We start from the raw sequence: 12,253 nt of genomic DNA, 5'->3' as shown, positions 1-12,253 counted from the left end.
ACCTTCGCTTCATTTCAACGGGTAAGATATTGCACACATACAATTTCAAAAAAAAAAGTGAGTCCTATATATGCATGGACAAATCTTGGTCATCCATCATATCATGTGGGCAATGCCCACATGAGTATGATGAAAAAAACCGATAACATGCTAAGCATTAATAAATAATTGGTTTTAGACTATCTAACTAGTATTATATATAATAAATTTTGCTAAAAAAATTTTGGGTCCTAAAAAAGAGATGGACCTGAGTCATTGGACTCATTTGCCTTTTAATAAGCACGGTCATGTATAAAGTTATATTCAAATATCATTGATCTGTTTTTTTTTTAAAAAAAAACACAAATTGTTTTCTGATTTAATAATCTCTCTACAAGTCTGATATAGCATAAGCTTTTAACAGATTTTTACGTCCGACCCACACAGAATAGCCTGAAAATTTTGAAAGAAAACGCATAAACTTGGAATCTTTTTTAAAATGAAATTCAATTGTTTTTATTTTTTTAAAATCATGTCCATGTTTATAGGATAAAAATAAAAATAACAGTATACGAAGATTATTTCCAAAATTAGAACTGTGACGCTGTAAAGGAAATTATTCGACCAAAGAAATAATAATTATTATTATTAAAAAAAAAGCACAATCAAAATCGAAATCCGGACTTCCTTATTCAACTTGTTACCAATTTATTTTATTTTTAAAAAAAAAAACCAGGATTCCTTGACCTAATAGCAAGGAGGAAGCCTCAAAAACCCGTGTGATCTTGGATTCAATAATTTTGAATCATTAAATGAGACAAACCACATGCTCATGTGGTCTTGACATGAAAGAATTTTGCAACATGTGAAAAAAACTTCATAAAATCATGACCCTTCCATTAAGTATAGTTCTTGCTTTGTATCGTTCTACAGACCCATTCAAATTGTACTTAATTTGGTACACTCAATTTGAGCCACCAGTGTTTTCCGGGTGTTAAGGGAACTAAGGACCTTGTGTCGTTGGACTCCCATAGCTGCCAATACACTTTTATGGCTTGAAGCCACTCTTCATGCTTCACAGCTTGATGATAGTATTGAGGCTCAAACGTAGATGTGATTTTACTATTAAAATCAAAGAAAACTTTTGTCGTATGATGTTGTAAGCAAATGGATGTTTTCCCTTGAATCGGCGCGATATCAAGCCAAACAGGCAGCTAATCTGAATTCCGAGGATCTCAACTCTTCGAACCTGTAAAATAAAACGTGTCACGCCGCTACACTTTCTAAATAAATTGACATAAACCTCTCTCGAAAAACGGATATACTGAAAATAAATGTAACATATCACTTCACTTTCTAGCAACAAAAGTCAACGGAGCCGAGAAGAAAATAGAGTATTACCTCTATCCCCAGGAAACAAGTTCCCACCAACTCTTTGTAAACAATCATGTATGGGTTTTGAACGGGAAATCAACATGGTTCTCATGTCGGGTAAATTCAGTCTGTTCTCCAGTGGATTTTTAAACTTGAAGCTAGAAAACGATTCAAGTAAATTTTGTTGGACATCGAAAATGCTTGATTTGCTCGAGTCCCAGCTAAGTCCTTCACCGGTTCGGCTAGCAAGCGAACCTCTAGCCAGAGCAGCTTCCAATGTTCCCCTTCTTGTCACCATAAAAGCTAACACATCAATTAAATCATTAATCTAACTTCTCCTTGATGCAGCCAGCGAGCTGGTTTAAACAAAAACGAAAATTTAAAAAATGCCATTATATTCTTCTGGTTTTTCATGCTTATATTGCATAAAAGCAAGCTATAAAAGATTTGTACTGACAAAAGGATGGGTTTCAAATGTGAGCAACGTACCATTATGAGGGACCGTAAATATGTAATTGGTTGGAAGGCCAATGCCAAAACCGAGCAAAGTGAAGCCAATGTTAAATCCAACGCCACAGCCAGATCCAACATAACCAATTACTTCAGGGCCAAAGCCAGGACCCCATCCCACGCCGCAACCTATGCCTATTCCAGCTCCCCAAAAGGCTCCGTACGTTGGATGCACCGGGTTCCATCTTTCATACCTCCTGAAAATGCTCTTTATAATCATTTTAACCTGAAGTTGAGAAACAAAAGGAGAGAATAAAGAAACAATTATTGCAATCTGTGGGATATTAATCAAAAGTTAGCAAAGTGTTTCACGACAAGTGGTGTCTTCAATAATACAATAACACACTCGTGAGAAGAAAGCTTCGCACTTCCAGTCATAACTTCTAATGCAGAAAATTTATAACTAATCATTGAAGAATTATAATTTGAGGCTAGCCCCTCCCCCCACCCCCCCTTTTCTGATTACTTCTTCAACGTTATGCTTCAGATTTTTTTCAGTACCTACTGTTGCTGATCAGGTATTGAGCAAACGTGATCTTTGCTGAAATTAAAGGAACTTGGCAAAGACAATATTGAATGCTTTGGGAGAAAGTTCACGCACTTGTTACCTGGAATTGGATGGGGTTTTCATGTGTCGGAGGTAAGCGAGTGTGAATGTGTGGCGTTCACCGTTCAAGCGCAACCGCAAGATCTTGCGGATATGATGAAGAACCTTTTTTTAATATATTTAAGCTTATGTTTCCATATATATAGATACCTCTATATATGTATAATTAAATTAATTATTTTTCAATTATAAAATTGATAATATTATCAACTAACTAATAGTTGTATTTGACGATTTAATTATTTTTTAAAAAATAATATAAAATAATTTTTAGATAATCGAGATTTGTAGTTTATCCAATTGTTCACGAAATCTATTTAAAATGCAAATATGGGACCCAGGGACGAGCAATAGGACGAAATCATAGCAAATGGCCCTTTTAGCCGCTGCCCACGTACATCCAAGGTTCGAGAACCCAAATTATTTTTAAAATGTAAGTATTTCGTTAAGGTGTGTATAAGACTTTATTTCTAAAATCTGGGTTTTTATTAAAAATAATTTAATTTTTAAAATTAATTTCAAAAATACTTTAAAAAAAAAACGTTTGCAAAACTACCTCAATCCGCGCTTATGAAGCGCGGACACTGCTCACCTGACGCAGCGTTCGTGCTTCGTAAGCGCGGACGCTGCAAACGTGGAGCAGCGTCCGTGCTTACGAAACACGGATGGTGCTTGCGACGGATTTTAGCGACGGAATATATATAGATCTGTCGCTAAATATGAATCGACGACGGTTTATGTTGCGACGGTTTTCAAACCGTCGCTAACTGTAGCGACGGATAAAACCGTCGCTAATGTACTCCGCGTAGTGAAGATATTGAAAATCCGTAATTTTCGGTATCCCGATTTTTCGGTAAGTTCGGTATTTTTTTCGACACGATATTTCGGTATTTCGGTATTTCGTCCCACCCCTAACTTCTACTATTCAACCTGGTTTTTTCAGTGAGTCAGAGATGACTGACTTTGGTTTGTTTAGGCAGCATGATTTTCGACAAAGACGAAGTGTGAAAATCCTGCTGACTTATAAATTATAGTCTATTTTTTATGAATAATATTAAATGTACCACCAATATATTGTTAGAACGATATTTATAATTATTATATCACGAGATTTTACTATTATATCACAAGATTTTACTGTTATATCGCGAGATTTTGTATTCAATATATCAGCCTAGACAGTCATCCCCGACTCACTGAAAAAACCAGGTTGAATAGTAGAAGTTCCTGAAAAAACTTATTTCGTGATTAATTTTTGTCTGTTTTTTTTTTCAATGTCTTCACTACAACAAAAATGGTTTTTCGTAGTGCGCACATTGCATGCTGCAAAGATGCAAGTCGTTGAAAGTTCAAGATTATCCGCGGCGAACACGTACATGCTGTTAATAATATTATTAGCGTGTAACGTATGAAATTTCGAACTCTAAACTTAGCGACGGTCTTATCCGTAGCTACAAATAGTGACGGTTTTAAAACCGTCGCAATGTAAACCTTCTTCGATTCATATTTAGCGACGATGTTTTAGAACCGTCGCTGTTTCAATTTTAGCGACGGGTCTATATATACTCCGTCGCTAAATTCCGTCGCAAGCACCATCCGTGCTTCGTAAGCACGGACGCTGCTCCACGTTTGCAGCGTCCGCGCTTACGAAGCACGGACGCTGCGCCACGTGAGCAGCGTCCGCGCTTCATAAGTGCGGATTGAGGTAGTTTTGCAAACGTTTTTTTTTTAAAAGTATTTTTGAAATTAATTTTAAAAATTAAATTATTTTTAATAAAAACCCCTAAAATCTTGGTATTATATTAAAAATATCGAAATATTAAATAATATATAATTTTCAAAATTTTCAAATCAACGTGAAAATCGAAATCAAGTGCAAAAAATGTATTATTCTAAAAAATAAGGTTGAGAGACAACTTTTCTCAACAAAAAACTAACAAATTTCATTATAGTTTAAATATGTTATGAATATGTACAAGAAATTTGAAGATTAAAAATAAAATATCTATTAATTATTTTATTAGTTTTATATAATAAAATTTATCAACAAGATTTAAATAATGAATTATATTTTCGATCATTTATTAGATTAATTTCAGATATTAATATAAAAAAAATAGAGTCAACATTTTTTATAACGTGGTTATATAACTTATATTCATTCTTTTTTGTCTAGATCGGATATTAAATACTTTGAAAGTTTTTTTTGGAAAAAAAAAAACACTCGAAAGCTGAAACCTTCTACTTTCCCGCTCTGGTAAATTCTCTTGCTCTTCCTCTCACTCTCTTAATTCGGGAAATAAATATTAAAGTGCCAAATGAGGAAGAGAACAACGAAAAAAGCGGCAGCGGCGAAGAATCTGGCTACGCCGCCGACTCCGGTGTCTGACACTGCAGCAGAAAGGAGTCCCACGCTGTCACCGGCGAAGTCTCCGGAGACACTGTTTGACTTCAATCTCAATGGACTGAAAAATATCGCCTCGTCATCGAAGAATAAGAGTAACGAAAAGCTGATGAATCCTACCGGACTTTCTCCTCAGACGTTGCAATCGCTAAAAAACGTGAGCACGATCAGTGATCTGAAAAAAATGGCTACCTCGAACCTGAATTGCATCAAGCGGAAGCTGGAGATGTCGCATTCTGAAATTTTAAAGGACATAGAGGCATCTCAGTCTCGCCTCCGAAAACGATACAAGGTCTGGCTGCTTTCGTTCTGATAACCTTCCTCGCTTATATTTAGCTTCAAGTGTGTTCGTTATTGACATTCGCTTATTGTTTATGGTTTCAGCTGTCCTTGTTGGAAATTAAATCGTTTTTGATAATTTCTTTCAGCAGAAAAAGTTTACATAGAATGTGGTTGATTTTTTTTAACAATGTCGTTGTAATTTGTTACAATAGCGTTCTCTCAACTAGCAAGCACAATTGGTGGCATCTCCTCTCTGTTAAAGTTGATCAGAACAAGTGAAGCATAAACCACTGTACCTTGTTATGGAAATGTATTTCTTACTTCACAAATCTGAGAGTGAACGGATCATCAAATTCTTTTAGAATGCTTACCTTGTAGTTGTAGGAGTCTGTGCTATAGTCTCTATTTGCAAGATCTTGTACTAAAGGGCAATTTCAGTAAGTAGTGACATCAGACGATTATATATTATTCCTGACATGTATTTTTACCTTACTCTTTTCACCATCTTAGCAGATGCAGACCCAAGCATGTCAGCAAGTGATGGATGAAGCAGAGAAGGAATGTAAGAAGATTTCTGAGAGAATCAAAGATGGTCAAGAAGCAATGATGGTGAGGAAGCGATTATTTTTGAGAAATCTGATTTGACATCAAGTCCTTCCCTGCAGTTGTAATGTCACACTCTTCTCTTATGTCGTATTCTCTCAGGCTTCATATGCAGAGTTTATAGCAGAAGCACAAACCACAGCATCTCGTCGTAAGCTTGTTCTATTTGCTAATCTTTCATGTCTAGTTGCCATTGCCTACCATTTCACTACAAGCGCAACAAGATGTTTTCTCATCTATTGTGTTTTTTTTTAAATTTGTTCTCTTCTCTATCGAAGTATTTAGTTGTGTGATTCCTTAAATTTTATTAGTAAGATTGGAGTCTATTTAACAATTAATACATACATTCAAGATCACCCGTCCCTTTACACTTCACAGCTTGCATAAACATTCTGTACTGGCTAATTTGTACATAAATTGCATGAACAAAGTGGTTCGCTAGAATTATTAATGATGATGTGCAATACAATATAGATATATTACTGCAGCCTGAAGAGCTACTAGTTCCTTTTACCTATAATTTGTTTTCAATTTCAGTTTGCGAAACATCTATCCCTTTGCTTCAACAAACTTGTGAGAAAGGAATTGCTGCACTTAGGAGCCGATATGGGATCTCATCCACCATGGTTTGATAAATGGAGTTCTGAGGTAATTACATTTCCTTTGTCATCTATCTCTAATTAATGTTGAAGTTATTGTGCTTCTATTCAAATTTGTTGATACTTTTTTTTTTCAGATTGAAACTGTCTTTTGTTTCGTACTCGGGTGATGATTGAATGTATCTATGAACTTAAAAGAGGATTTTGAATCCCTGAGCTTAATTAGAAGACCTAAAATTCCTATCTACGTTTATGGTGATCACATAATATAAAAGCTAATGTGTGGAGTTAAAAATCCGCACGATATTTGTCTAGTAAATTGTTCGCATGTGACATGTCCATCAGATGTCTTTCACCGCTGACCTCAATCTTCTTTTTGCCCTTAAGAACGGAATAGTTCGTTACCTATCACCAAAATCCCCGAAAAGGATATATATTAAGTTCCTTCGCTAAGCATTTCTTTTGACAGGATTAAAATGCATGCAAAATCGTAGCACGAAGGCGTATAAAATGGCAATCTGGAATCTTCGGTAGCAGCAATCTTACCAGCTTTTGTCTATAAAACTTATCTACTATCAATGTTCAGTCCGTTAGAACTATACTCTTTGCCACGGTTAACAACCTGATTCTGATAGGAGCAGCGATTTTTACTGTAGATAATCAAAGAACGGCAATTTCCTGCTTGATTCCATGTATCTACGGATTAAATTCGGCTATTATTTGACCTTGAAATACTTTTAGATTTAAAAATCAGATAAGTGATACTAATAACCGGATGCTTAAAGCATCCATCCATGATTTTTTAAATAAGGCATTTAAGGCGTAATGCCTTTTTTTAGGCTTTTAGTAGATACTGTTGAAAGATGGGTGTTTTCCGATGAAATACTGTCGTTTAGAAGGAATATTACACGTTAGAGCGCAATTTAACCCCGAAGTTTTGTAGAGTACAAGAAAGTCACATAGTGATTGAGGGGCATAATGGCAAATGTGCTCACCTTCCTTGAACCAGATAAACTCTAGTTTCCAAAATCGGGGGACACCATATTCACCAACCAATTCCTGTAATGGGAACCTTCTCATATTCCAGAGCACAAACCTTACTATTCCCAACTCCGTAAACCACAACCAAACAAGGAATCCCATTCCCAATTCTTTGTGCGCTGCCATCCAAAAACCGATTCCAATTCACACACCTTAATCCTGTTTTAGCCGCTCTAAACTCTCCCAAAGGCTTTGGCGCCAAAAAAACAACCAAGAAATCCAAGAAACCTAAGAAAGATTATGAAAATGACGATGATAAGGAGGAAGAAGAAGATGAAGAAGTGGATAACAGAGAAGAAGGTGTTATCCCAGAGATAGTGACTAACAGAATGATGAGCAGGATGGGATTATCAGTTGGAATCCCACTTTTCTTTGGATTACTGTTCTTCCCATTCTTTTATTATCTCAAAGTGGGATTTAAAATTGATGTTCCCACCTGGATATCCTTCATTGTGTCGTTTGTCTTCTTTGGGACTGCTCTTTTGGGGGTTAGTTATGGAATTGTGTCTTCTAGCTGGGATCCAATGAGGGAAGGCTCGCTTTTGGGTTGCAATGAGGCTAAAAAGAATCGGCCTGTCTTCTGGCAGTCGATTTGGGATGATCAAAAGAGAAGTAGGATGCGTATTCTATCCCCTTTAATTAGAGTGGTTGAAGATTTTAATGTTTCTAATTTGTTTATTAGATTTCTGGTTTTTGTGATCATTGTGATTTTTTCATGGGCTCCCTATGTTTTAACTCAATTTTCTGAGATTCATGTGAGATGCGATAGATATTCAAAATTGGAACTAAATTTAAACGCAGATGTTTAATGGATCACAATAATTGTCTTCGTAAATTTGGATTAATACGGGACTAAATCTGGCTCGAGTGTGCCATCAAGTTTTATGTGTGAATCTTACATCTCGATTATGTAGGTTACATTTTTTTGTTTGTCTCAATTATATAAGAATAGTTTGTGGTAGTCAAATTATTCTAAATATAGATAAAATTTTATTTATATAATTAATTCTTAATTACGTTAAAAGGAACAAATTTATATAACTGAGATAGAGAAAGTGAATTGGTCATATGTTGAACTATTGAGAACAGGCTGTTTCCTGATCAAGATGATTTGAAGCCCTCATAGTTTCAGGCTCCAGCAGAATGGCTGATTAATTCTTAGCTTCAGATTTCAGAAGCCCAATGAATAAAATGACTTAAATCGCTAGCTTTGATTCAATCTCCAGAGTCCAGCCTTCATATCAACCACAAAAATTAAACGAGAATGGAATAGATTGACTAGAGCCGTAGCTCCGGGTATTTCTTTAAAACAAAATCAAAGCAAGAAAGTCTGATTTGAGAATTTCTGCACCGAAAATTTTTGAGGTAATTCTTCAAAAATGATTCCATGTTCAATGGATTTGAAATTCACTCCAAAAAATGATTATTTAAGATTTAAGATGTACATGTTAGATGATTTTGTTCAAACAATTCAATGAATTTAAAATCCCAAACTTCAATTACATTAATTCACATGCAACATAGGATTCCAAAACGGAAAGTAATGAAAGAGCTCGAGCATGGGAAATTATCTTGGAACACATTCAAATTTGTCTAAGATACACGGACGATGGCTTTGGACGATATAGATTATGCTTTTCTTGCTAAAGAAGATCGATCTTTATAGAATACATGTTTTGAGCATGCTTGATGCCACGTGCCAGATACAACATGAATTTGGAATCTGTGTGGTTTATTAATTAATTGGTCGAATTTGTGTTTGCTTAACAGAGGGGTTAGCCCCCCGTCAAAGTAAAGCCGAAAGTAAGTTCATCCAAAGTATAGCACTCGCTTTTTTGGTTTATTGCCCACCTCCCTTCAGAATCATCACTGGATTTGTGGAAGCATTAATTTACCAAGTGATGGCTATATAGTAGCAATAAAATACATAACTTTTGGTTTAATTTAAGTAGATTATATACATCAATGTGCCCCATATTCGTTGAATCTATATTATATATTAAATTGCAATCTCTCGGGGAATTGTTAATTTTGATCTCTTTTTTATATGGCTATTTTGACTTCATAAAGTAGCATTCTTCATACCACAGTAATACCCTATTTATAAAGCTAAAAAGGGCGTATTTATTTATCTCATTTTCTGTTTGTTTTACATATTTTTAGAAAACTTGTATACCTAATTATGGTATAAAACATTTAACCTTTTATTATATTGATATAAAATTTTCATAGTCCAATAAATTTTGTAATAATATAAAATATTAGCAATTTACACGTACCATTGTTTTATATATTTTATCTATTTCTTAAATACTCTATTCTATAATAATATGTTTTTCTAATATTTTTATAAATATTAAGCATTATTTGCTAAGATATTAACTCCTTCAACTATAAGTATATATACTACATTTGATTTTAATAATTAGAAATACCAATATATTATACACCAGTTAAAATAGTTTATCCGTGAAATTTAAACTATTCCCTTGATATCTCTTCGTCACATGATTTTTCTCATGTACATATTTTACAGATAAGCTTAAGTCTCGATATATGTGTCATAGGTTCATTTTATTTTAGATCCGACAGTGTTAATGATCATCTGAATTCTATATTGTCCATCGGATGATGATATAAATGTCCTCATGAGGACTGAAATGATGATTTTGAAGATTTATAGTTTCCAATTTCTGTCTTTTTTACTTAGAAAAAATGTTACATATATGTATTTTCTTGAGTTTTGGAATTATATATATGTGTATCATAACTAATAAATGGATTATGCTCGATCGTCTCATTTGTAATTATTACATTATTAATATTATTATTGAGTAAAAATTGAAATTTACTGAATAGGAAAGAATTAAAGCAGTGGCGACAAGAGACAAGATGGATCAGATAAAATATACACCAGGAATATCTCTGCACAAGGAATTTGATAGGTCATGCATGCATGCATGCATGCGACTATATTATATATTGTTTGCACCCGTACGTACAACGTCGACACACTTCTGCTGTGATTGTAAATTGATATTTCTTCCCACTGAGGTCGGACAAAACACACGTAACAGTCGATGCCCTAATTCAGAATCTTTCCAATATATTTGCAGAGATTCAATTCCAATTTGGATTTTCCTTGTGCAAATACGTACTTCTTTGTGCAAATACAAATTTGAGACGGTTTTTAAAAAATCGTCGTAAATAAAATTGACCTAAAAACCGCTGTCTTTGACCCGCAAAAGAAAACTTTCCCGCGAAAGACAATAAAACCGTGTCTTTTGCTTAAAAAACGTACATATGACAACGATTTTTACTGAAACATATGACAACGATTTTAGTAAAAATCATTGTAGTACGTGTTTTGTTGTTTAGGTTTTTCCTTGTAGTGTCCATTGCCCATTTTTCAAACTTCTCACCTGTAAACTTGACAATTTTCCTTCAAGTCCAGTCAGGGAAAAAATCATAAAGTTTTAAATAAACATTTGGCATATCAATTAAATCCGTACATGGTCTAATATCGTTGATTATGATGATAGAGGATGCACTCATTGACAGATGGAATTTCTAAGGGCGTTATTATTATTTCATCTGCTAACTAAATTCTTTCCTATATATTAGTTCTTTTATAAAACATGATATGTGAATGTTAATGAAATATCGATTTTTTTTAAAAAAAATGTTAATCAGAAAGCAACTTTATTCGTTCACAAAAGATTTGTCTGAGGTGGAATGTACGTAATGTCAATTTCAAGTTTAAATTATTATTAATTTATAGAATTTCAATTTTCATTTTACGTGCGGGGCAGACGAGTGGACGTTTTATTGAACAGAGAAAATTATATTTAAATGGGAACTTACCAAGGTATCTTTAATGTGGCGGTAAAGACACATAGTTTAACCCATGAATAGGTCTTGGTCTAACGATTAAGATTGAGATCTCTATATTTGTTTATTTCATGTTCAAGTCCTACTAATTATCGATAGTTTTTCTAATTTATTTAGATAGATTAAGTTTTTTCGTTGTACTTTTTTTGTCCGAGATAAACAAGCCTCTGATCTACACTCAAGTTCCGTTAATAGTGCAGACAGTTAAATTATTTTTTTTATAGTCTGAAACAATATCATACTTGAAGATAAGAAAAAAATGATTTTGGTTGAATATGTTCAAGATTCCAATTTCTATCATTCATTTCTCAACTTATAGTAACGTTAAATTAAATATTTATGTGTTTCAAAGTTAATTTGTATTTAATCAGTCATAATTAATTAATATGAGTTTTGTTTGCTGGTTAATAAATGAATGGTGATATTGACACATGGAAAAAGAAAAAAAAATATTTAGTGAGATAGCAACTTTTCAATTTCCCACTCCATATATACCCTTTGAAGAGTTAGTATTTAATTTTTAGGTTTTTATATGAAAAAAGGCTAATTGTTTTTAGTCATGCACACTTCTACTTCAAACGAAAATAATTTAAAGATGAAATGCCTAGAAACCATTTGCTTAGAAAGGTATGGGATTTTGGAGTGCGTTTCAGGAACTTTACCTGGCAACAAATTTGATACATCCATAGTGATAGTTTTGACTTTTTTTTAATATACTATTCAATATCAAATCATATATCTCAACATGTTTAAAAAAATCAGATATCTTAACATTTGCTAGCAGTAACTCACTCAATGAGTACTAAAATGAATGAAATCTTTACTATATATATCAAGTAAAATAGATTGACATGTTTGCTTATTAATTAACACAATTTGCTAGCCGACATGAATCAAGAATCGTGTGGTTTTGAGTTCAAATCACACTTACGAAAAAGTTCACGACACTGTGTCACTCACCAT

At 33.8% G+C, this 12,253-nt stretch overlaps 3 protein-coding genes across 7 annotated transcripts; 2 read left to right on the top strand and 1 right to left on the bottom strand.

Moving 5' to 3' along the window:
- Positions 1-855: 855 nt before the first annotated feature.
- LOC140825120 (cadmium-induced protein AS8) lies at positions 856-2,602 on the bottom strand. 3 transcript variants are annotated; one of them, XM_073186676.1, is made up of 4 exons: positions 2,472-2,602; positions 1,843-2,089; positions 1,381-1,656; positions 856-1,228 (listed from the first exon to the last, which is right to left on the bottom strand). In XM_073186676.1, exons 2-4 carry the CDS (start codon positions 2,081-2,083, stop codon positions 1,215-1,217), a joined length of 531 nt encoding a protein of 176 aa, XP_073042777.1. In that variant the 5' UTR covers positions 2,084-2,089; positions 2,472-2,602; the 3' UTR covers positions 856-1,214. The 3 variants fall into 3 exon arrangements, with proteins under 3 accessions (XP_073042777.1, XP_073042779.1, XP_073042778.1); XM_073186678.1 differs by having other exon boundaries at positions 2,465-2,569; XM_073186677.1 differs by lacking the exon at positions 2,472-2,602 and having other exon boundaries at positions 1,843-2,395.
- Positions 2,603-4,695: 2,093 nt separating this feature from the next.
- On the top strand, positions 4,696-7,481 carry LOC140825118 (uncharacterized). 3 transcript variants are annotated; one of them, XM_073186671.1, is made up of 5 exons: positions 4,696-5,166; positions 5,670-5,765; positions 5,862-5,910; positions 6,297-6,407; positions 6,828-7,481. In XM_073186671.1, exons 1-4 carry the CDS (start codon positions 4,789-4,791, stop codon positions 6,389-6,391), a joined length of 618 nt encoding a protein of 205 aa, XP_073042772.1. In that variant the 5' UTR covers positions 4,696-4,788; the 3' UTR covers positions 6,392-6,407; positions 6,828-7,481. The 3 variants fall into 3 exon arrangements, with proteins under 3 accessions (XP_073042772.1, XP_073042769.1, XP_073042770.1); XM_073186668.1 differs by having other exon boundaries at positions 5,667-5,765; XM_073186669.1 differs by having other exon boundaries at positions 5,667-5,765; positions 6,496-7,481.
- LOC140828608 (protein PAM68, chloroplastic-like) lies at positions 7,477-8,208 on the top strand (the record flags this gene model as incomplete). Its single annotated transcript, XM_073191544.1, has 1 exon — positions 7,477-8,208. A coding segment is annotated over one exon (732 nt), but the record flags the coding sequence as incomplete, so codon positions are not given.
- Between the last annotated feature and the right edge of the window lie 4,045 nt (positions 8,209-12,253).

The sequence above is a fragment of the Primulina eburnea genome, chromosome 3, assembly GCF_022965805.1.
Source record: "Primulina eburnea isolate SZY01 chromosome 3, ASM2296580v1, whole genome shotgun sequence".
NCBI classification, from domain to species: Eukaryota; Viridiplantae; Streptophyta; class Magnoliopsida; order Lamiales; family Gesneriaceae; genus Primulina; species Primulina eburnea.
The sequence above is the reverse complement of the archived record's forward strand: the minus strand, read 5'-3'. Positions and strand labels throughout refer to the sequence as shown.

Bases quoted from the DNA above. Each gene is read 5' to 3' on its own strand.
- LOC140825118 (XM_073186668.1), top strand. From the start codon at position 4,789: ATGAGGAAGAGAACAACGAAAAAAGCGGCAGCGGCGAAGAATCTGGCT. The intron at 5,766-5,861 runs GTGAGGAAGCGA...GTATTCTCTCAG, and splicing joins ATGGTCAAGAAGCAATGATG to GCTTCATATGCAGAGTTTAT. The intron at 5,911-6,296 runs GTAAGCTTGTTC...TTTCAATTTCAG, and splicing joins ACAAACCACAGCATCTCGTC to TTTGCGAAACATCTATCCCT.
- LOC140825120 (XM_073186676.1), bottom strand. From the start codon at position 2,083: ATGATTATAAAGAGCATTTTCAGGAGGTATGAAAGATGGAACCCGGTG. The intron at 1,657-1,842 runs GTACGTTGCTCA...TTGATGTGTTAG, and splicing joins ATTTACGGTCCCTCATAATG to CTTTTATGGTGACAAGAAGG.